Source organism: Mus caroli, unplaced genomic scaffold (genome assembly GCF_978045245.1).
Source record: "Mus caroli unplaced genomic scaffold, Mus_caroli_1 scaffold_11, whole genome shotgun sequence".
In the NCBI taxonomy this organism is placed as follows: domain Eukaryota; kingdom Metazoa; phylum Chordata; class Mammalia; order Rodentia; family Muridae; genus Mus; species Mus caroli.
Window position 1 is genome coordinate 75,685,697 of NW_028227266.1, and position 22,181 is coordinate 75,707,877.

At 37.4% G+C, this 22,181-nt stretch overlaps 1 protein-coding gene across 2 annotated transcripts in view; it reads right to left on the reverse strand.

The window, feature by feature from the left end:
• Nucleotides 1-305: 305 nt before the first annotated feature.
• Nucleotides 306-22,181, reverse strand: part of Tinag (tubulointerstitial nephritis antigen) — a 93,589-nt gene continuing 71,713 nt past the window's right edge. Inside the window, exons 10-11 of one of the 2 annotated variants that reach the window (XM_021172721.2) lie at nucleotides 11,240-11,285; nucleotides 306-625 (exon numbers count right to left, since the gene is read on the reverse strand). In XM_021172721.2, the coding sequence (XP_021028380.1) occupies nucleotides 491-625; nucleotides 11,240-11,285 (181 nt within the window). In that variant the 3' untranslated portion in view covers nucleotides 306-490. Of the gene's footprint in view, nucleotides 626-11,239; nucleotides 11,286-22,181 lie in introns of those variants that run through there. The other variant, XM_085844800.1, reaches the window with a different exon arrangement.

Genomic DNA, 22,181 nt, shown 5'->3' on the forward strand with positions numbered 1-22,181 from the left:
AATAATTAAGAATTCATTTCTTCTGCTTCCAGCAAAGCATAAGCAATGCTTAAATGAAGAAAATATTATTTGTTGAAAAGAAAAACATGGATCTGGCACACTGGTGAGTTGGTGTGTGTGTGTATGTGTGTATGTGTGTGTGTGTGTGTGTGTCATTGGCACAAGGTGGGTTCATATAACTTCTCTAAAGGATTGATAGGAAATTTGAAACCTAATCCTGCTACATTGTGAATTATTATATTCAAATGGAAAACCATCATGAGAACAAAATAACACTCAGGGAACTTTGATGACATTTAGCCATTCTTTCTTTTATTAGTATTTTGATAATATAAAGAGGACGGATTAGCGTCTGGAGTAAAACAAGAAAGCAGGAATGTCCTACGCACATAGCAAAAACGCACCCCTTCCTCTGGCTCAGGGAACCTTGGATTGCTAAAATTCGATTTAATGAGTTACTTGAAGGCATGACCTTATGGAAATGTGATAGCTATGGATCATCTGAACTTGTCAGTTGGCCCCACGCTGCGATAATCAATTTCTCAATGTCAGACTCATTTACTCCTCGAAGAATCCTAAAATAGCCATTCTCTCCCCATGACTTTCCCCAGGAATTGGCAGCAATCTGCAGGAAGAAACAAAAACATGAAACTGTTGAGCATTATGCTTTGATATTTTTTTAAAATCCTTTTTCTACAAACAGAAAAATACTATTTAGCTTTAAATTGCCTTTGACTTTTACAAACAGTAATGATTAATCACCTAAATATTTTCTGAATAATGATCAAGGATTTCTGTTTCTTATATCACATTAATATCCCTGCATGGATTCACTGGCAAGAACCAGAACTGATGGCCCTTAAATGTGATGGCATGTGTAGACTGTAAAGGACAGAAAATAAGAACCCCTGAGATGGGAGCCTCACTGAGGAATTCTATAGATTAGATTGGCTTAGAAGCATGCATATGAGGAATTTTCTTAATTTGATTAACTGAGATAGAAAGACCCATCCCTGAATGTGGGCAGCACCATTCACTGGGCCAATCTCTGGGCTGAATGAGAGAGAAAGGAGCATGATGAAAACTTGCTTGCAAGTGTTGGTTTTCCCCCTCTCTGATCCTCTGACGATGGCTACAAGGTGAGCAGTTCCCTCTTTACTTTGTTCCTGTGTTTTCCCCACTATGGTTGACTAGAATCTAAAGATGGGAGCTGAAATAAACCCTTTCTCCCTTAAATTACTTTTATCTGGGTGTTTTGTCATATCAAATGTAGAAGAAAGTATGATACAGTGCATGAGAATTAGGACCCATCCTTGTGTAGAACACCAAATAAATAATATATTATTCTTTGTATTCAGGAAAGTTATAATCTAATGAATTTTGACCATTATGAGCTAAATACTAAGGTGGATAGAGCCTAGAGTGCACTTGAGGTCACTAGCTGTACCACCTTTATTTGCTTGGCTCAGGAAAGATGTGGACCTGCTCTCCAAAATGCAAAGGCAAGGCTATGCAGAAACTGACCATGCTATCATTGTAGAGAGATGCTCGAGCAGAAAGAAGCAGCAAAAACCATCAGCACTAAGCATGAAGCAGTATAAAGAAGTTTATTGAAGTAATTAAATTGTAAAGTAATTCTTGTTACCTAGTTCAACCTAGGAGAAAACCTCAGATTCATCATAGATTATATACTAGCCTCAAACTCACTAAATAGCCGAATGAGAGTCCTTGAAACTACTGTTTTCCTCTCTAGAACTAGCTCTGTAGACAGAAGCCACCAGGCTTGTTTGCTAAATGACTACTTCCAGTTATGTAATCTAATGGAGAATATAAAGCATCTGAGAAAGTAAAATCAGCAGGAATGAGAAATTTTTCCTTTATTCTTTTTCTTTTTAAACTCTGGGGATGAATAGAGAGCTGGGCTGGGTCCAGAATAGCATTGAGATCTAAAGGTTGAGTGAGTAAGTACATTGGGAAGCAAAAGCGCTAATGGAGTGTGCAGAGAATGTCATAGAGGCAGGAGAGGCACATGGAGGGAGTTATTTGACCACATCTAAATGCAGTAGACAAGCTCTGTAAATTAGAGACTTCATAACAACAGCTGCCACCCTTGGCTTCCACTCAGCCTGTGCTGGGTCTAAGATGGAAAGTGATCTTGGGTGTGATCTACACTGATAGTCCCAAGGCATATGGTGTCACAGGCAGCTTCCACGGTTTTCTTCTCTGAGAACAGACTCCCTCAGCTTCAGAAGGTGTCATGATAGCATCAGTTTAAAAAAAAAAAACATCCAATTATCATCAGTGTTTCCTTTTTAGATTTGTCTTTTTTGCCTCTTCAATCATCCCTGACACCTGAAAGGGGCACTCTCAAAGATGGGTCTGACACCGTGAATCCAGTGTGTCCCTTCAAAGTTGAAATGGACTTTGAACACCTGGAAAGTAGACATCCACAAAGTGTGTGAGTGTCTTTACAACTGAGGTCTAAACAAAGTTCTAATTCCCAAATTTTGTAGTCAATATAAATAAATATGTGTAAATATTAAAAAATAATTTGTTGTGTATCTATATATTTGTATATACTTCCCTAATAAAAATATGTCTTCCCTAAGACAGAAAAATCAAGTAAATATAATCTCGAGTGACAAATATTTTAGAAACATTATTTTTATTGTGAAGCTATTATATTACTCTTGTGCATGTTCTCATCTGAGTATCTGAAGATTATTACCATTCAAATGTTGTTATTTTACCTTTGGAGAAACTGGGAAGTACATGTAGAATTTGTTAAACAAATGTAAATCCATTTGCTGATGAAAGCTGAGATAGCTAATTTTAGCTATCAACTTGACTACATCTGGAATCAACTAAAACCTAAATAGTTGAACATGCCTGTTAGAGATTTTTTTTTTTTGAAGAGATCATTTGAAGTGGGAAGACCCATCCTAAATCTGGGATGTGCCATCTGGGGTAGCTTACATGGGACATGGAGAAGGAAGGCTCCCTTTTTGTCAGTTTGTTCCTATTCTCCTGTCAAGTTTATCTATTTTCTTTTTTATTAGACATTTTCTTCATTTACATTTCAAATGCTATCCCGAAAGTCCCCTATATCCCCCCTCCCTGTTCCCCAACCCACCAATTCCCACTCTCTGGCCCTGGCATTCCCCTGTACTGGGGCATATAATCTTGACAAGACCAAGGGCCTCTCCTCCCAATGATGGCCGACTAGGCCATCCTCTGCTACATATGCAGCTAGAGACACGAGCTCTGGAGGTACTGGTTAGTTCATATTTTTGTTCCTCCTATAGGGTTGTAGACCCCTTCAGCTCCTTGGGTATCTTCACAGTAATTTATTAGATTGGAACACAGGGCCCCCAATGGAAGAGGTAGAGAAAGTTTATCTATTTTCTTGCTGAGGAATTCCTTCACTGACATCAGAACCTACTTCTTCAGAATTCCAACACAGACTAAGGGCTTATAGCTCTCTCAGAATCTTGTGGATTCCTAACATAAGATGGGAACTACTGAGATTAATTTATAATCTGTAGAAACAACTTTTTAATAAAGTTTAATGTTGTCACAAAGAGGCAAGAATCTTGGGGTTGGGGTATGATATCTTACATTTAGCCTACCACAAAGTCCATTCATGATAAAAATATTAATAAATTAAAAATAAATTGGCCCTTCCACCATTTTATACACTATATCTTCAAGAAATCTATGCTTAATACCAGTCACTTTTGAAGTATTGAAAGCATTTTTTTTTATCATTAGAGAACAAAGCATAGCATTCATTATTATCAAGCCATCAAGTCTTCAATGGAAGGTCCTTAGGCTCTATTTAAGGAAGACAAAGAAATATGAAGAGTGTTTAATAAGAAATATAATTAACATATTCAAGTGATACAATTCCATATATAAGAGATCTTACTACTTCACAAGAAAACTTTAAGAGCTCATAAACACTTTCATTAAACTTGTGAGGTACAAAATTAACATGTAAATATCAGAAGCTTTTCTACGTACCAATTACGAAAACATTGAGAAAGAAATGTGAGAAATCATCCAATATACAATAGCAAACAAACACACACAAAAACAACAACAACACACCTGGAATAAACAAGAAAGTGAAAATCTGTACATTGAAAACATGAAATCTGAAGAAACTGAAAAGGACACTAGGTGATACCTCTCATGCTAATGGATTACAAAATTATTTTTGTGAAAATGGCCATTCTATTAAGAGCCACCTACAGTTTCAACACAATGTTGATAAAAATTCCAATGCCATAAATAGAAATGGATAAAATAGGCAGTGGAAAAAATATATACAAAATCAACAGAATAGAGTAAACACACACACACACACACACACACACACACACGTCCCCACAACCACAGACACCTGATTTTGACAAATGTAACACTCGTTTTATTTGTTCCTTAAATGTTTGGGGAAATTGAGAAGACTGCCCATATAAAGTTTTTTTTTTGTGTGTGTGTGAGAATGTTGTAATGAAGTAAGTTTTGTAAAACTATCCCAAGAAATGTTCAGGCTTTCTATTGCCATCCTGTTGAAGGTTTCCTTTCTCAGAAATACATACATTTCTTACTAAATAATTTACAGTGTACTGCCACAGAGGTCTACAGCCAAATATTCCATTTTGTGGAGTTAGGAGAGTCCTACAGAGGAGAAAAGGAGCCAGAGAGATCAAAGACACCACAAAAACACAGGCCACAGAATCAAGTGGGCTCAGAGATCAGGGAGCCTGTATGAGTCTGACCTAGTCCTCTGCATATATGTTATAGTTATGTAGCTCGGTGTTTTTATGGGGCTTCTAACAGATAGAGCAGGGACTGTCTCTGACTCTGCCCTGCATTTGGGATTCTTTTCCTCCTCCTGGGTTCCCTCATCCAGCCTTGATCTGAGAATATGTGTCTGGTCTCATAGTTTATTATGCCATATTTGGTTGAAGTCTATGAAAGGCCTGCTGTTTTCTAAGTGAAGGGGGTGAATTCGGGAGAAGGAGAGGGAGTAGGGGAGACACTGGGTATGGGGAAACTGCAGTCAGGATATAGTATATGAGAGAAGAGTAAATAAAAAGGAAAAAACCCTGATGTTCCACCAGAACTTTCTGCAATGGTCTCTTTATTAACTTAGCATGCATTTTGCAGCTTCACTTGCAGTGTGGATTATTTTTATTCTTTTATAGTTTTCAGAAAATTAGTTTTCAAGAAACAATTATTTTCTTTAGTTTGAATGTACTTTCTTTATTATTATTAATTTCAGGCCTTATCTTTATAAATGTTCTTTCTTTTTTCAGTATGAGTTTCTCCACTACTTGAGTCACTTTTTCTTAAAATGGTATTTGAGATTTCTTTTGCAATATAATAATAATTTGTTAATTGTATTGAAAGCTTTCTTCTATTGAGAATTGGCCAAAATTTTGCTTATTCATTTAAATTTTTATTATGTTCCATATCTACCCACTAATTGCAAATACTGATATTGGATCTGTTTTCCACAAAGGGCTAGCCCCTTCTTTATGTAGGAGGATATGCTAAGAGATGCATCTTTTTAGCATGGCAGAGCTTAAGTTGGTCAGGAAATATGAGTTTTATTCACCTCAATCCATATGTGATTTTTAAGCATTGCAAGATGGTCACTACTCAAAGGATCCTGGGATAAAGAAGATTTTGTGCAGATTTTCCATCCCTCTTCCTTTACTTACAGCTCTGTTCCAGTGCTCAGTAAGTGTTTCATGGGAGAAAAACAGACGTAAGCTTTGGGTCTCTCTAGACTTCCTTGTAAGCTGATTCACATTCTCAGTAATATTTTCTCTACCCATGACAAAAAATGATACTCAGCTGGAGTCTGGACCCACTAAATGCTCCCAGATCACAGAAAATGATCCATAATTCATTCAGTTTCCATTTTTAAAATAAAACATAAGTTTAAATATATGGGATCCCGTGTGTGTGTGTGTGTGTGTGTATGCTATTATCTTGGTAGCTATATTTTTCTTTTTGAAACTCCTAACAGTGGGAACAGGTATATCTTTGCCTACTGTTGAGACCCTTTTTCTCCTATTGGGTTGCCTTGCCCAGCCTCAATATAAGAGCTTTTACCTAGTCTTATAGTATTTTGTTTTGTCCTGTCTGGCTATCATCTCTCAAAGACCTGCTCTTTTCTGAAGAGGAAACAGAGGAGGAATAGATCTGAAGGAGAGGAAATGTGTTGGGGGCAAGGAGAAGTGGAGGGAGGGAAAATTGTGGTTGGGATATATTGTATGATAGAAGAATCTATTGTCAAGGCAAAAGAACAAAGAATTGTTTGTTGCTTTTATATAGTTTTGTTTCTGGCTTACTGATATCTACTACATTTTACCCAGCAATAGAAAAACAACAACAACAACAACAAACAACCTCTATTAGAAAATGGGCCAATGTTGTAAATATTTTTAAACTACATCACATAACTTTGGGAAAATAATGAGTAGCTTGTTTTCTATTTCTGGGTGCTTTGGGGGAAAAAAAAGGCAAGAATCTTGTTGAACCCAAAATGGAAATAATACAATGATAAGGAATGCTTTCCTTTACTTCTCCTAAAAATATTTACTCTTCACATATAACAGGGATCAAACCCGTAGCCATCTGTCTGTCTAGTTCACTGATTTAATGTACATGAGCGATACAGCTTCTCTTATATCTCCCCTAAGCCAAAGTGTGATTCCTCAGACAAAGTCCTGAATTAGTCCCTATGTACATAACATTATCTCCCTTAGTATTTACATGTCAAAATAGACAAAGCACAGTATTAGAAGACATTATCTGGAGTTTATTCAGGCCATGGGAAGATATATTTATATTGTTAAAGGCCAGGGCAATGTAAGAAATGGCATTTTATTTTCCCCTATTCTTCAGGAATGAAGGAAGCTACTTTTCTCCTGTTGGTAACTGGAGAAATCCCCTGGTCTCTATTGCTTCATTATGGGACATCTACTGCTAGAAATTTCCACATTCACATTATGCCATAAGCACGTATGAGGTGTGTGCAGCCTGTGCTGTTTTGCTGAGATATTACTCTATGTTGACCTGGCTGTATTGTGAATTGGGCTCTCTTTATAACCCAGGTGCTCCATCCTATGTGTGATATGTCTGTATGTACATGTTGATAACATTGCATTCCTTGGAAAATAAGTCAAACATTATCTCTATTAAAGATGAGCAATAAGTGGTTTGCAACCCTATAGGAAGAACAACCAACCAGACCCCCCAGAGCTCCCAGGGACTAAATAACCAACCAAGGAGTCCACATGGAGGGGCCCATGGCTCCAGCTGCATATGTGCAGAAGATAGCCTTGTTGGGCATCAACGAGAGAAGATGCCCTTGGTCCTGTGAAGGCTTGATGCCCCAGTGTAGGGGAATGTGAGAGCAGGGAGGCAGGAATGTGTGGGAGGGTGGGGGAACACCCTCATAAAAGCAGGGGATGGGGGGGGATATGATAGGGGGATTCTGTAGGGGAAACCAGGAAAGAGAATACCATTTGAAATGTAAATAAAGAAAATACCCAGCTTAAAAAAGAAAAATGAAAAAAAAATATGAGCAATGAGCCTAAGGGCAGGAGCTCAATCTTTAGAACTCATATTAAGAGAGCCTGGTGTGGTGGTGCCTGCTTATAGTCTCAGCTCTAGCAAGTTGAAGAAAATACTAGCAAATTCCATATCAATGAGCAGCAATGAGCTTCCAAAAGTAGCACCAAAGAAACAACACCTGAGGTTGTCCTTAATCTTTACATATCTTCACAGGCAGGAGCACATGTACACACATGAACACACACACATAAGTAGATACACACACATACACACACACACACAATAGTGTATGTATGCAGTAAAAATCTGAAAGCATATATGTGTGGGTATATATTGTCATATGTGTCTGTTCGTGTATTCATATGCATATTGTTTATGGTCTCTCAGTTGGAAAAGATCAAGAATAAGATGTGATGATTTTACACTATTTTCCAATACACATTTCCTCACACCCACTCAACAAATAACTATCCAGCATAATGTGTTGGTAACTGTTATGAGTTAACTATACCAAATCATCTCTTTCTCTAAACATTATAATGAAATTAAACATGCTTCAAATTTGTTCAATAAGAGTCTCAACATAGAGGCTTAATTGCAAATATTAAATATTGCCCTTCATAATATTTTAATTATAAAACATTAATTTTATTTATAAAGACATTTACTAAAAATCATTCCGATGAGTATAAATCCCAACACCTAATGGCTTGTATGGTATATTCATTATGTTTAGTTCATTGATATTTAGATTACAAGGCATAGACATTTTACAATTTCTGGACATGTCTGAGGGCTGAAACCTTACATGAGATAGGTCCCCAAAAGTTCATATGTCTGAATACTTAGTTCCTAGGTGGTGAAATGGTTTGGGATGGATGAGAAGTTGTAGCCTTGTGGGTCAAAATGTAAGTTCTCAGAGATTTCTCTTGTCATGCCTTTGTTCTTCAATCACAGACTCTAATCCTCTGAATTCAGCATGTACTTACATGTACTCACATATGTAAGTCTCAATGAAAAAGAGAAAGCATGACAAAAGACACATACAAACACATGCAGAGAGAGAAAGAGACCACAGAGTCAGAGAAAGAACAGAGAGAGAGAGAGAGAGAGAGAGAGAGAGAGAGAGAGAGAGAGAGAGAGAAGGTTAAAGTAAAATGATAGAGGGAGCCGGGCAGAGGTGGCACACGCCTTTAATCCCAGCACTTGGGAGGAAGAGGCAGTCAGATTTCTGAGTTTGAGGCCAGCCTGATCTACAAAGTGAGTTCCAGGACAGCCAGGGCTATACAGAAAAACCCTGTCTCAAAAAAAAAAAAAAAAAAAAAAAAAAAAAAAAAAAAGAAAAAGAAAGAAAGAAAGAAAGAAAGAAAGAAAGAAAGAAAGAAAAACAAAACAAAAAGATAGAGGGAAGCATCTAGAAAATTATGTTGGAGCCAAGGCTTGTGCTGAAAGAAATGAGAAGATTAAAGTAAGGTCTTTCAAAAATAGAATTAAGAGCAGGGTGGTCTCAATTTTCAAGACCTCTCCAAGCTAAGCTTCCAACTTGTAAAAAGGAAAGGACTAAAGAATTGTCTGCACCTAAAAAGGTACAAATGGAAGCATATTCAAATGTGATTCAAGAGGTCCAAGCTCCAGACCAAGAAAGGAATCAAATTCTGCAGTATTGACCATGTGGTTCTGGCTTTAGGATCAAAATGATACAAAAAAAAAAAAAAAAAAAAGGTTGTGGAGTCTTCTTTAGCAGTTAAGGAGAAATACTGAGGTCTGGTATGTGGCAGGGGAGGGAAATCTCTGTAAGGAGGCTCTAAAAGCTATTGAGTGAAGCTGTAAAGGCATAAACAGAATTGATTGGAGACCCAAATATGTTATAGATGTCAATTTCTTGAGATACCTGCCAAGGAAATCTTCAGACCTCAAGGGAGAGAAGTTTATTATACAACTGGAAGGGTAGAGTCATCTAAGCCCTTTGGTATCAGACAAGGAGCTACAGAAGTTTCCCTGCTGGGTTTTGTTCTAGTTCTGGGCCAGTATTTCTTCACTGTCTTTATTCTTCCCTTTTGGAATGGCATAGATCTGTTGTTGTATGCTAGAAGTATGTCATTTGCTTTTCTGATTGTACAGAGAGGTAAATTTTAGTAAGAGCTTTGAGTCTTAAAATGAGATCTTGGACTTTTAAACGGTGTTGACATTATGAAAGACTATGGGGATTTATGAGATGGACTAAATGCATTTTGTGCTATGATGTGGCCATAGGCTGTGGGAGTTAGGGAGTGGATTGTAATGGTGTAAATGAAAATGGTCCCCTTAGGCTCATTTGTTGGTGGAAATGTTTGGAAAGGATTAGAAGGTGTGGCCTTATTTAATGAGGTGTGCCTCTGGGAAAGAGCTTTGAGGTTTCAAAAGTCTCAAAATATTCTGTCTTTCTCTGCCATATAGCTATGTCTACTCTAGCTCCACATCTGCTACAATACTCCCCACCATGACGGTCATGGACACTAACATTCTGAGACCATAACCAAGTTATTTCTTTCATAGGTTGCTTTGGCTCTAATGTTTTATCATGAAAATAGAAAAGTAACTCTCTCTCTCTCTCTCTCTCTCTCTCTCTCTCTCTCTCTCTCTCTCTCTGTGTGTGTGTGTGTGTGTGTGTGTGTGTGTCTGTGTGTGTGTATCTGTCTGTGTGTGTCTGTGTGTGTGTGTGTTCTAGTTCTGTGAGTAAAGCCACTTGCTGATAAGCCTGTTATTCAGAGTGAGTTTACCCTTTGCAGCCAACATATTGGATGAGAAAATGACTTCTGTTAGTTGTCCTCTCATGTCCATTTTTCTTGATGTGGATGATAATGTCCATACATATAAATACAAGCTCACAAAATAAATAAATATCAATATAATTTTAAAAACTTAAAAATACGATTTGGGGTAATTAGCTGCTTTCATTATAATTAACTGACCATTTTCTTCAATATGTTCTAATCCTCAAATATTTTATCACCTATATCTATTACGGCTTTTTATTTTGGAGGCATTTTACTGTGAGACAGGTTCTATTATAACCTGAGCTGGATTTCATATTCCATTTTAAATCCATGTATACAAGGATACCTTGAACTCCTGATATAACTGCCTTGGCTTTCTAATTGCTGATGTAATAAGCATGCATCTACAGTCCTGATAAAGCTCCATGTTACTTTTGAAACTACATGTTAAATCCTTCCCATTAAAGATACATGTTTATGTGATAATTGGCATAAATTACTTTTATCTTCTATTAGATATGTATATATATTATACTACATAATATATATATATATATGATATTAATAAAGACCTCAAGTTGGTTGATATGAATACAGATATGAGTGCAGTATAAGTATTATTTTAATCTAGATGATAATAAAACAAATAGTTGTCCTACTGAGTCTCAATTTGAAAGAAACAAAAACAAATTATTCTTTTACAAGTTGAAAACACAGGACTTGAAGAAAACTATTATTTCAATACAAACTATTATAATTAGCTTTGTGTTGAGGAAAACAACAATGTGTGAAAAACATTTCAGAATGTGATTACATAATATCAATCTGGGAAACATGGGGCTGGTTTTCATTTTACCATAAGAATTCAGTTGGAGAGCTTTACATACCCAAAATTTTTCTTTTTTTCCTCGTGCTCCTCTCAGTGTGCCCCATCTACAAATAATAACAATGATTAATTAGTTAAAACATTTTGCTCATGCCTGAGAACATTAATTTCACTGACATTCTCTTTTAAATTTTTCATGTTCTAATCTGCTTTACAACAAAAGTGTCATAATTGACTTCCAGAATTTGCTTGTATAGCTTTATTCTTCACTATAACATTATTTACATGAACAATAAAAAGTTACTTTTATCCAAGTATCATGAAATTAAAGCTGTTTACCACAAAAGACAGACCCTGCCATGAAGGTCTGGTTCTCAAACAAGCAACTGCTACAGTAGTATACTCAACTCACACTACTTGCAAAAGAAGATCCCTTGTGGACTGGGAGGGAGGGAGGAAGAGAGGGAGAGAGGGAGGGAGAAAGGGCTCTAGAGCAAACTGCAGAGTCAAAGACACCACTCTCACTCTTAGGAGTACCACAAAAACATCAAGCTAACAACCATAGCACATGCACAGATCTAGTGCAGACCCATGCATTGTTCCTGTTTGTATGAGACAAGATTTTGCTAGGTGACATGGGCCAAAAACTCACTATACAGATCAAGTTATGTGGATATATCTTGCCTCTACTTCCTAGCCTCTAGAGTTATAAAACTTATACTACCATACTCATATTATGTTGCTTTTTATTATAAACACATAACTCCCACTGTGGGCGTTTCCTATGAAGCACTGGATTGTATGATGACTTTCATCTTCATATAATTTGATGGATTATGAGAATGAAATGTGTTATTCTGTGACATTGTACTAACATGTCTTTAACATATACAATCTCATCCTCAGAGTTTCTTTACATTAAATCAAGACAAAATTTTATAGAACAAGCTTTGCCAGAAAATATACAAACATCATTCAAATATTTTACGATCTGTCCATTTGTACAAATGGCATTTATGATTAAAAGAATAATTATAACAAAATACAAAGTTGTTGTCCAAAGATGACAGGCATATGTTGTACAACAATATTCTCTCTCTATTAAAACATTTCCTCCAGAATAATGGGGAATGCACTCTTAAAACTCAGAAAGTAAACAACTCATAAGTATTACAAGGTTCCTGAAACTAAAAAATGCACAGGGTTCCTACCCAAGATATAAATTGGAGGAGGAAAGACTGACCATCTGAGCTGCCTAAAAATGTGAGGCTGCCTGCAAGTCATAGAGTGAACTTCAAGGTTGTAGTTCCAATAAATTTTCACCCAGGTTCAGGTAAGTTTCAGTGATACAGGTGCCCTGAGCTGTCCAAGCTTCTGTAAGTAACTGCTCAGCTACACTTCTGGTAGCAAGTCCTATAAATTCATTGATTCACAGAGTTTTGTGGAGTCATTATTTTGCTATATAGTTGGTGATCTATCTCAATTAAATAGATGTTTGTTTTGAGCTCTCCTGGGAAAGTTTTACACAATAACTTCCAATAGGATTCTTAGAATACTCTGAGTTTGGAACCTTTGTCATGAGCTTGTGAAAGAAAATGTAATAAGGATGGTTAAGAAAATCTGAAGATCATCTCTGCTTTCTTTTAATTCTGTCCAAGACTGGGTGCTAGTTGCACTTATGATTTCTGCTTTTTACTTTGCTGCATAAAAAAACATGTTGGCTTGAATTTCTGGGCAGCTTAATGTGTATGTTATTAAGAGAAGAGTACACTTTCCAAAATCATTGCATAGTTTTATAACTGTTTTTTTTAACTCATTGCAACTTTTCAAAAGCCATGGATTGTTGAAAAAAATCTCATTCATAAGTGTCTCAAAATATTAGAAGGCCAATGCCTCTTTCACATCCTAGAACCCATCAGGGGAGAGGAGGGGGGGAAGAGAGAGAGAGAGAGAGAGAGAGAGAGAGAGAGAGAGAGAGAGAGAGAGACAAAGACAGAGAGAGAGAGAGAGAGACAGAGGGACAGACAAAGTGTTTGAATGTATCTTTGTATGTGCTACATGATGTGTTCAAGTCAGAGGACATTCTCAGATGTTTGTACTTGTCTTCTACTTTGTATGAAACAAGATTCCTTTTCCCTTCCCTCCCCTCCCCTCCCCTCCCCTCCCCTCCCCTCCCCTCCCCTCCCCTCCCCTCCCCTCCCCTCCCCTCCCCTCCCCTCCCCTCCCCTCCCCTCCCCTCCCCTCCCCTCCTTTTCTTTTCTTTCCTTTCCTTTCTTTTCTTTTCTTTTCTTTTCCTTTCCTGCTATAGATGGCAGGATAACTGCCTGTGAGCATCTAGGGAATCTCCCTTTTCTATATCTCACATTCCTTTGTGAATGTTCAGATTACAGACTTAGTGTTATAAACACTAAGCAATCTCCCCAACCCTACAGATGAAAACATTTTATTACTAATTTTTTTTGTCCATTGATAATAGCTATCCTAACAACTTCAGGATGCCTTTAGTATGCTAGCCGGCTTCCTTTAATATGGTCTGGCTGACACATTAGCTGTTTAGTTAAAGTACAATATATATATATATATATATATATATATATATATATATATATATATATATACACACACACACACACAAGATAAAATAGAAAAAAATCATTCATCTGAGATAATGTAAGCATAACAGAGTCCTGCTGTCTGAGAGGCCAACAGATATTGTGGCAAGTTGATTTGAAGAAGGTGTATGACATAATTATTATCAACATCTGCAAGAATTACTTCCCGAAAAGTTATGTATCTTATACAGAACAATTTCACAACATTCAAACATTTTGCAAACACAACGTCATCAATATTGTGTTGTCACTTGGTAAGATGTTTTGAATTTCTTGTGCTCTGAAGCATTTAGGAGTGAAGCATAGAAGAACGAAAAAAGTTAATAGAGAAAACAGATAAGACTTACAAGAAAACATACCAGGAAGCAAACGCTGCGTTTTTAATAAGCCTACTTAGCATAACCCGCAGGCTTCTCAGATATGTTGTGATACCTTTAGGGTAAGTGAAAATATATGCTGACAAATGGGATTGAAAATCAACAACGTGACAGTCACACATACAAAACATTTCATTACAAAGTGTGAGAGGTACTTAATTATTTTGAATTCTTCATTTTTATAGTGATTCTAAATAAAATAAAATAAAAGTAAAAGAAATTGCCTTTTATTGCTGACTTTTAGCACATACAATTTTTTGTCTCTATACTTGTTCATTTGCCAATGTTTTTTTACTATGCTTCTATATATTCTTTGTGATTATGCCAAGGATACCAATATCTTCTCAAGGAACATTTTAATTATAACTTTAGTGTGCTTTTTAAAATTAGCATTTGATAAGCCAAAACTGGAGGGAAGCACATTTAACCTAATCCTAGGCAACTGAGCAAGACTGTCGAGAGCTATAAAGTAGGAAGAGACCCAAGGAAGTGGCTTAAGTGGTACAGTATTTATCTAATATATCTGAAGCCCAAGCTTCAATCTCTGTTAACACTAAATAACGAGTAAATAAATAATAAATCACCGATAATTCAAACCCAGAGAGGATGGTGACATTGAGATTTATGATAAACATTCACAAAATGGACAGCAAAACACATGATTCCTAACTGCCTAGAAGTAAGAGAAGGAAGACAAAGGAAGATGGCTGAGTTGAATCATTTTAGGGAGGAAGCTTGTGAAAGAATATTTTAACAAAATATTCACCTCTGTGTACAACTCAAATGGAAATAAAAATATTGCACGGAGACATGTACTACCATAGACATTGCTTGATTAATGTATAGTCTCTGGGTCAAATTACAAGCAAGACCTATTCATCACTGAACAGTGACCTTCAACTGTCCTTTTGATTTCTGAACTTCTCTAGATGTCTAAGATGGCCATGAGGTATGACAGAACTGCAGCGTAGTATTGTAAAGAACCAGACTTAAAGGTTGTTTTTCAAATACCCCATGTTCTAAGTGACTAAGGACTTTGAAGCAAATGATCTCTCACCTGCATTACAGTAAATTCAAGAGAGTAATTATTCAAACAAGAACAACTAATGCAGCCTTCGTTATTCATTATTGAAAACCCCTCTCCTGATTGCTAGAGAACATTTTTTTTCCTAGTACACACATGCTGCTGAATTGTAGTTTATACATTGACCTACTAAATATTACAAGATAGAAAGAAGATAGAAAATTACAGAAGATAGAAAATTAAAAAATATGCATACATCTTGACACATGTCCTCGTATAAGTCAGTGAACATCTTTGAAGACATACTTTTACAACATGAATATTATCTGCAATCATAACCATTCTCTTTTCCAATAAAATTAATCCCTTGATTTTTAAGGAGAACCAATAAACATCTATTCAAACAGACTAGAACTTTTGATGAAATTTTCCTATTACTTTACTATTATTTAGGTTGATGTAGTGGAATTTTCCCCTAATAAATAAAGATTACAAGGAGCCAATCACTGGGCGAGAAAGTGGAGAGACTTCCTAGTCAGGAAGAGGAAGAGAGAATGCAGGAGAAAGGACATGGGAGCAAGCCAACCAACTTGTAGGAGGCCAGAGACTGTTCTAAAGTAGAATAGTTGGTGAAATTAGGATGCTAGGTTCTGCACCCAGTAATTGTGTTATCTATTGATTCTAAACTAAGATTGTGTGGTGTTTTCCTTCTTGCAGAGACTCAACTGAGCTCCAGGGAAAGGTAAAAATGGCAGGGCATGAGTTTGCAAGAAGTGCACCCCAGTTAGCCGTGGAAATTTGGGAGTGTTGAGCAGGTTTAGGCGGCAGCAAACCACGGGGAGGAGAGAGCTGTTTCAGAGCCCCAGAGAGGCAGAGCCAACTTTGGTGGGACAGGCTTTGACTAAAGGGAAAACATGCAATCTCGGCCTATGTGCCAGGCTGGGAATAGACCGAGACCAAAAACCAGCAATACCGTGGAATGATTTTTTAATATTACAGGCTGCAGATTGATAAGCTAAAGAGTACCTTAAAGTATGATACTGAATTTTAACTTTATACTGTCCTTCAGAATTTTACCTATATCATTAAAATAAACTTTGAATTATTTAGGAATAAGTCCTTTCTTTCTCTCTTTTGGAACATGCAGATTTTGAAACACTCTGCACAGCTCTCACGAAATATGGTCTCTGTATTCTCTTGGGCTTCATATTATATACTCCTTCTTTAAAGCTGACACATAGTGAGTGGAAAGCAACATCAGCTCCAAAGAATCTTGGATGGTCTTGTGATGGCAGGAACAGGAGCAAAGGAACCCCGCCCAACCAGAGGCTGGGATCCATTCTGGTCGGGTCCACACACACACCCCTTGCCATCTTCCTTTCGAGCCCAGCGGAGACCTAAGGCCTCCAGAGTGCTCTCCATGCAGCAGGACCTCAGAATCACCTCGGGATCACAGCAGAAACAGGGATGGAGGAACCCTGCCTGACCTGAGGCTGGGATCCATTCAGGTCAGGGTCAACCCCTTCATCTTCTGCATGAACCCTGCCGAGGGCATCTAGGGCACCAGAGGACTCTCCACGCCGTAGGACCCCTAGCACACCCAGGAACTCCTGATCATCTGAGAGAACTTGGGCAATAGAAGCAACAGAACTTCTTGGTCAGGGTCCTGTCCAGCCTTCATTCTCAGCCAGGAGACAGAGCTGAGACCCAGATCCCTGGGCAACTTCCTTGCCAGAGGAGACTCAGCCTACAGGGAGGGCTCTGACCCCAGGACTCGAGGTGGATCAGAGCTCCAGATTTCTCTACACCTGCCCTGCAAAAGGAGAGCTTGCTTTCAGAGAGTTTTCTGACCACTGGAACTCAGGTGAGAGTTGGGACTCCCAGGAGTGCTGACAGAGGCTAACAGAATCACAGGAGGATCAAGCTCTAGCCAGAGACAGCTTGATCATTAACACCAGAGATTTTCAGATAGTGAAAGACAAATGTAAAAATCTTACTAACAGAAACCAAGAGCACTGGGCATCATCAGAACCTATTACGGCCACCACAGCAAGTCCTGGATACCCCGGCACACCCGAAAAGCAAGATGGGGATTGAAAATCATATCTCATGATGGTGGTAGAAGATTTTAAGAAGGGCATTAATAACTCACTTAAAGAAATACAGAACAGTGCTGAAGAGGTAGAAGCCTTTAAAGAGGAAGCACAAAAATCCCTCAAGGAATTACAGGAGAATACTGATAAACAAGTAGAAGCCCTTAAAGAGAAAACACAAAAATCCCTCAAAGAATTACAGGAGAACACTGCTAAACAGATAGAAGTCCTTAAAGAACTACAGACAAATGCTGCTAAACAGGTAGAAGAAACACAAAAATCCGTTAAAGAATTATAGGAAAACACAACGAAAGAGGCAATGGAAATAAACAAAACCATCCAAGATCTAAAAATGGAAGTAGAAACAATGAAGAAAACCCAAAGGGAGACAACTGTGAAGATAGAAACCCTAGGGAAAAAATCAGGAACCATAGATGTGAGCAACAGAATACAAGAGATGGAAGAGAGCATCTCAGGTGCAGAAGATTCCATAGGGAACATGGACACAACTATCAAAGAAAATGCAAAACGCAAAAAGATCCTAACTCAAAACATCCAGGAAATCCAGGACACAATGAGAAGACCAAATCTACAGATAATAGGAGTAGATGGGAATGAAGATTTTCAAATTAAAGGGCCAGCAAATATCTTCAACAAAATTACAGAAGCAAACTTCCTATGCCTAAAGAAACAGATGCCCATGAACATACAAGAAGCCTACAGAACTCCAAATAGACTGGGCCAGAAAAGAAATTCCTCCTGACACATAATAATCAGAACAACAAATGCACTAAATAAAGATTGAGTATTAAAAGTAGTAAGGGAAAAAGGTCAAGTACATATAAAGGCAGGCCTATTAGAATTACTCCAGACTTCTCAACAGAGACTATGAAACCCAGAAGATCATGAACAGATGTTATACAGACACTAAGAGAACATAAATGCCAACCCAGGCTACTATACCCAACAAAACTCTCAATTACCATAGATGGAGAAACCAAAGTATTTCATGGAAAAACTAAATTCACAGAATATCTTTCCACGAATCCAGCCCTTCAAAGAATAATAAAGGGAAAATACCAACACAAAGATGGAAACTACACCCTAGAAAAAGCAAGAAAGTAATCCTTTAACAAAACTAAAAGAAGACAGCCACAAGAACAGATTCCCAACTTTAACAACAAAAATGACAGGAAGCAACAATTACTTTTCTTTGATTTCTCTTAACATCAATGGACTCAGTTCCCCAATAAAAATACATAGACTAATAGGCTGCCTAAATAAACAGGACCCAACATTTTGCTGCATACAGAAAATCCACCTCAGGGACAAAGACAAGCACTACCTCAGAGTAAAAGGTTGGAAAACAATTTTCCAAGCAAATGGTCTGAAGAAACAAGATGGAGTAGCCATTTTAATATCAAATAAAACAAGATGGAGTAGCCATTTTAATATCAAATAAAATTGACTTCCAACCCAAAGTTATCAAAAAAAGACAAGGAAGGGCACTTCATACTCATCAAAGGTAAAATCTACCAAGATGAACTCATAATTCTAAATATCTATACTCCAAAGGCAAGGGCAGCCACATTCATTAAATAAACTTTAGTAAAGCTCAAAGAACACATTGCACCTCACACAATAATAGTGGGAGACTTCAACACCCCACTCTCACCAAAGGACAGATCCTGGAAACAGAAAGTAAACAGAGACACATGGACACTAACAAAAGTTAAGAAACAAATGGATTCAACAGATATCTACAGAATATTTTATCCTAAAACAAAAGGATATACCTTCTTCTCAGCACCTCATGGTACCTCCTCCAAAACTGACCATATAATTGGTCACAAAACAGGCCTCAAGAGACACAAAAATATTGAAATTATCCCATGCATCCATCCTATCAGATCACCAAGGACTAAGGCTGATCTTCAATAACAGCATAAATAATAGAAAGCCAACTTTCACATGAAAACTGAACAACAATATACTCAATGATACCTTGGTGAAGGAAGAAATAAAGAAAGAAATTAAAGACTTTTTAGAGTTTAATGAAAATGAAGCCACAACATGCCCAAACTTATGGGACACAATGAAAGCATTCCTAAGAGGAAAACTCATAGCCCTAAGTGCCTCCAAAAAGAAAATAGAGAGAGCATACACTATCAGTCTGACAGCACACCTAGAAGCTCTAGAATGAAAGGAATCAAATTCACCCAAGAGGAGGAGAAGGCAGAAAATAATCAAACTTAGGGCTGAAATCAACCAAATGGAAACAAACAAACAAACAAAAAACTTATTGAAAGAATCAACCAAACCAGGAGCTGGTTCTTTGAGAAAATCAACAAGATAGATAAACCCTTAACCAGACTAACTAGAGGGCCCAGGAACAGTATCCTAATTTACAAAATCAGAAATGAAAAAGGAGACATAACAACATATCCTGAGGAAATCCAAAATATCATCAGATCCTATAACAAAAGGCTGTACTCAACAAAACTGGAAAACCTGGATGAAATGGACAGCTTCCTACACAGATACCAGGTACCAAAGTTAAATCAGGATGATATTAATGATCTTAACAGCCCCATTTCCCCTAAAAAAATATAGAAGCAGTCATTAATATTCTCCCAACCAAATAAAGCCCAGGACCAAGGGGTCTCTGCCCCCAGTACAGGGGAATGCCAGAACCTAGAAGTGGGAGTGAGTGGGTAGGGGAGCAGGGCGTGGGGAGGGTCTAGGGAACTTTCGGGATAGCATTTGAAATTTGAAATGTATATAAAGAAAATATCTAATAAAAAATAAGAAAAAAAGAGAAAGAAATGTTATTTGCAACAACAACAACAACAAGAAGCCCAGGACCAGATGGGTTTAGTGCAGAGTTCTATCAGACCTTCAAAGAACACCTAATTCCAACTCTCCTCAAACTGTCCCACAAAATAGAAACAGAAGGTACTCTATCCAATTCATTCTATGAAGCCACAATTACTCTGATACTTAAACCCCACACAAAGATCCAACAAAGAAAGAGAACTTCAGACCAATTTCCCTTATGAATATTGATGCAAAAATATTCAATAAAATTCTCACAAACTGAATCCAAGAACAATGAAAACGATCATCCATTGTGACCAAGTAGGCTTCATCCCAGGGATGCAGGGATAGTTTAATATACAGAAATGCATCAACTTAATCCACTATATAAACAAACTCAAAAACAAAAATCACATGATCATCTTGTTAGATGCTGAGACAGTATATGACAAAATCCAATAATTCTTCGTAATAAAAGCCATAGAAAGATTAGGAAATCAAGGCCCATACCTAAACTTAATAAAAGCAATATACAGCAAACCAGTAGCCAACATCAAAGTAAATGGAGAGAAACTCAAAGCAATCACACTAAAACCAGGAACTAGAGAAGGCTGCCCACTTTCTCCCTACCTATGCAATATAGTACTTGAAGTCTTAGCCAGAGCAATTCAACAACAAAAGGAGATCAAGGGGATACAAATTGGAAAGGAAGAAGTCAAAATATCACTATTTGCAGATGATATGATGGTATATATAAGTGACCCTATAAATTCCACCGGAGAATTCCTAAACTCAATAAACAACTTCAGCGCAGTAGCTGGATATAAAATTAACTCAAACCAATCAGTGGCCTTTCTCTACACAAAGGATAAACAGAATGAGAAAGAAATTAGGGGAACAACACTCTTCAAAATAGTCACAAATAATATAAAAAACCTTGGTGTGACTCTAACTGAGGAAGTGAAAGATCTGTATGACAGGAACTTCAAGTCTCTGAAGAAAGAAATTGAAGAAGATCTCAGAAGATGGAAAGATCTCCCATGCTCATGGATTGGCAGGATTAACATAGTCAAAATGGCTATCCTGCCAAACACAATCTACAGATTCAATGCAATCCTCATCAAAATTCCAACTCAATTCTTCACTGAGTTAGAAAGGGCAATTTGCAAATTCTTCTGGAATAACAAAAAATCTAGGATAGCAAAAACTATTCTCAACAATAAAAGAACCTCTGGGGGAGTCACCCTGCCTGACCTCAAGCTGTACTACAGAGCAATTGTGATAAAAACTGCATGGTACTGGTATAGTGACAGACAGGTAGATCAATGGAATAGAATTGAAGACCCAGAAATGAATCCACACACCTATGGTTACTTGATCTTTGACAAGAGAGCTAAAACCATCCAGTGGAAAAAAGTATTTTCAAAAAATGGTGCTGGCACAACTGGCAGTTAACATGTAGAAGAATTAGAATTGATCCATTCTTATCTCCTTGTACAAAGAGCAAGTCTAAGTGGATCAAGGAACTCCACATAAAACCAAAGACACTAAAATTTACAGAGGAGAAAGTTGGGAAAAGCCTTGAAGATATGGGCACAGGGGGAAAAATCCTAAACAGAACAGTAATGGCCTGTGCTATAAGATCAAGAATCAACAAATGGGACCTCATAAAATTGCAAAGCTTCTGTAGGGCAAAAGGTACTGTCAATTAGACAAAAAGGCCACCAACAGATTGGGAAAGAATTTTTACCAATCCTAAATCTGATAGGGGACTAATATTCAATATATACAAAGAGCTCAAGAAGCTGAACCCAAGAAATTCAAATAACCCCATTGAAAAATGGGGTACAGAGCTAGATAAAGAATTCTCAACTGAGGAATACTGAAGGGCTGAGAAGAACTTGAAAAAATGTTCAACATACTTAATCATCAGGGAAATGCAAATCAAAACAACATGAGATTCCACTTCACACCAGTCAGAATGGCTAGGATCAAAAATTCAGGTGAGAGCAGATGCTGGCGAGGATATGGAGAAAGAGGAACACTCCTCCATTGTTGGTGGGATTGCAAGCTTCTACAA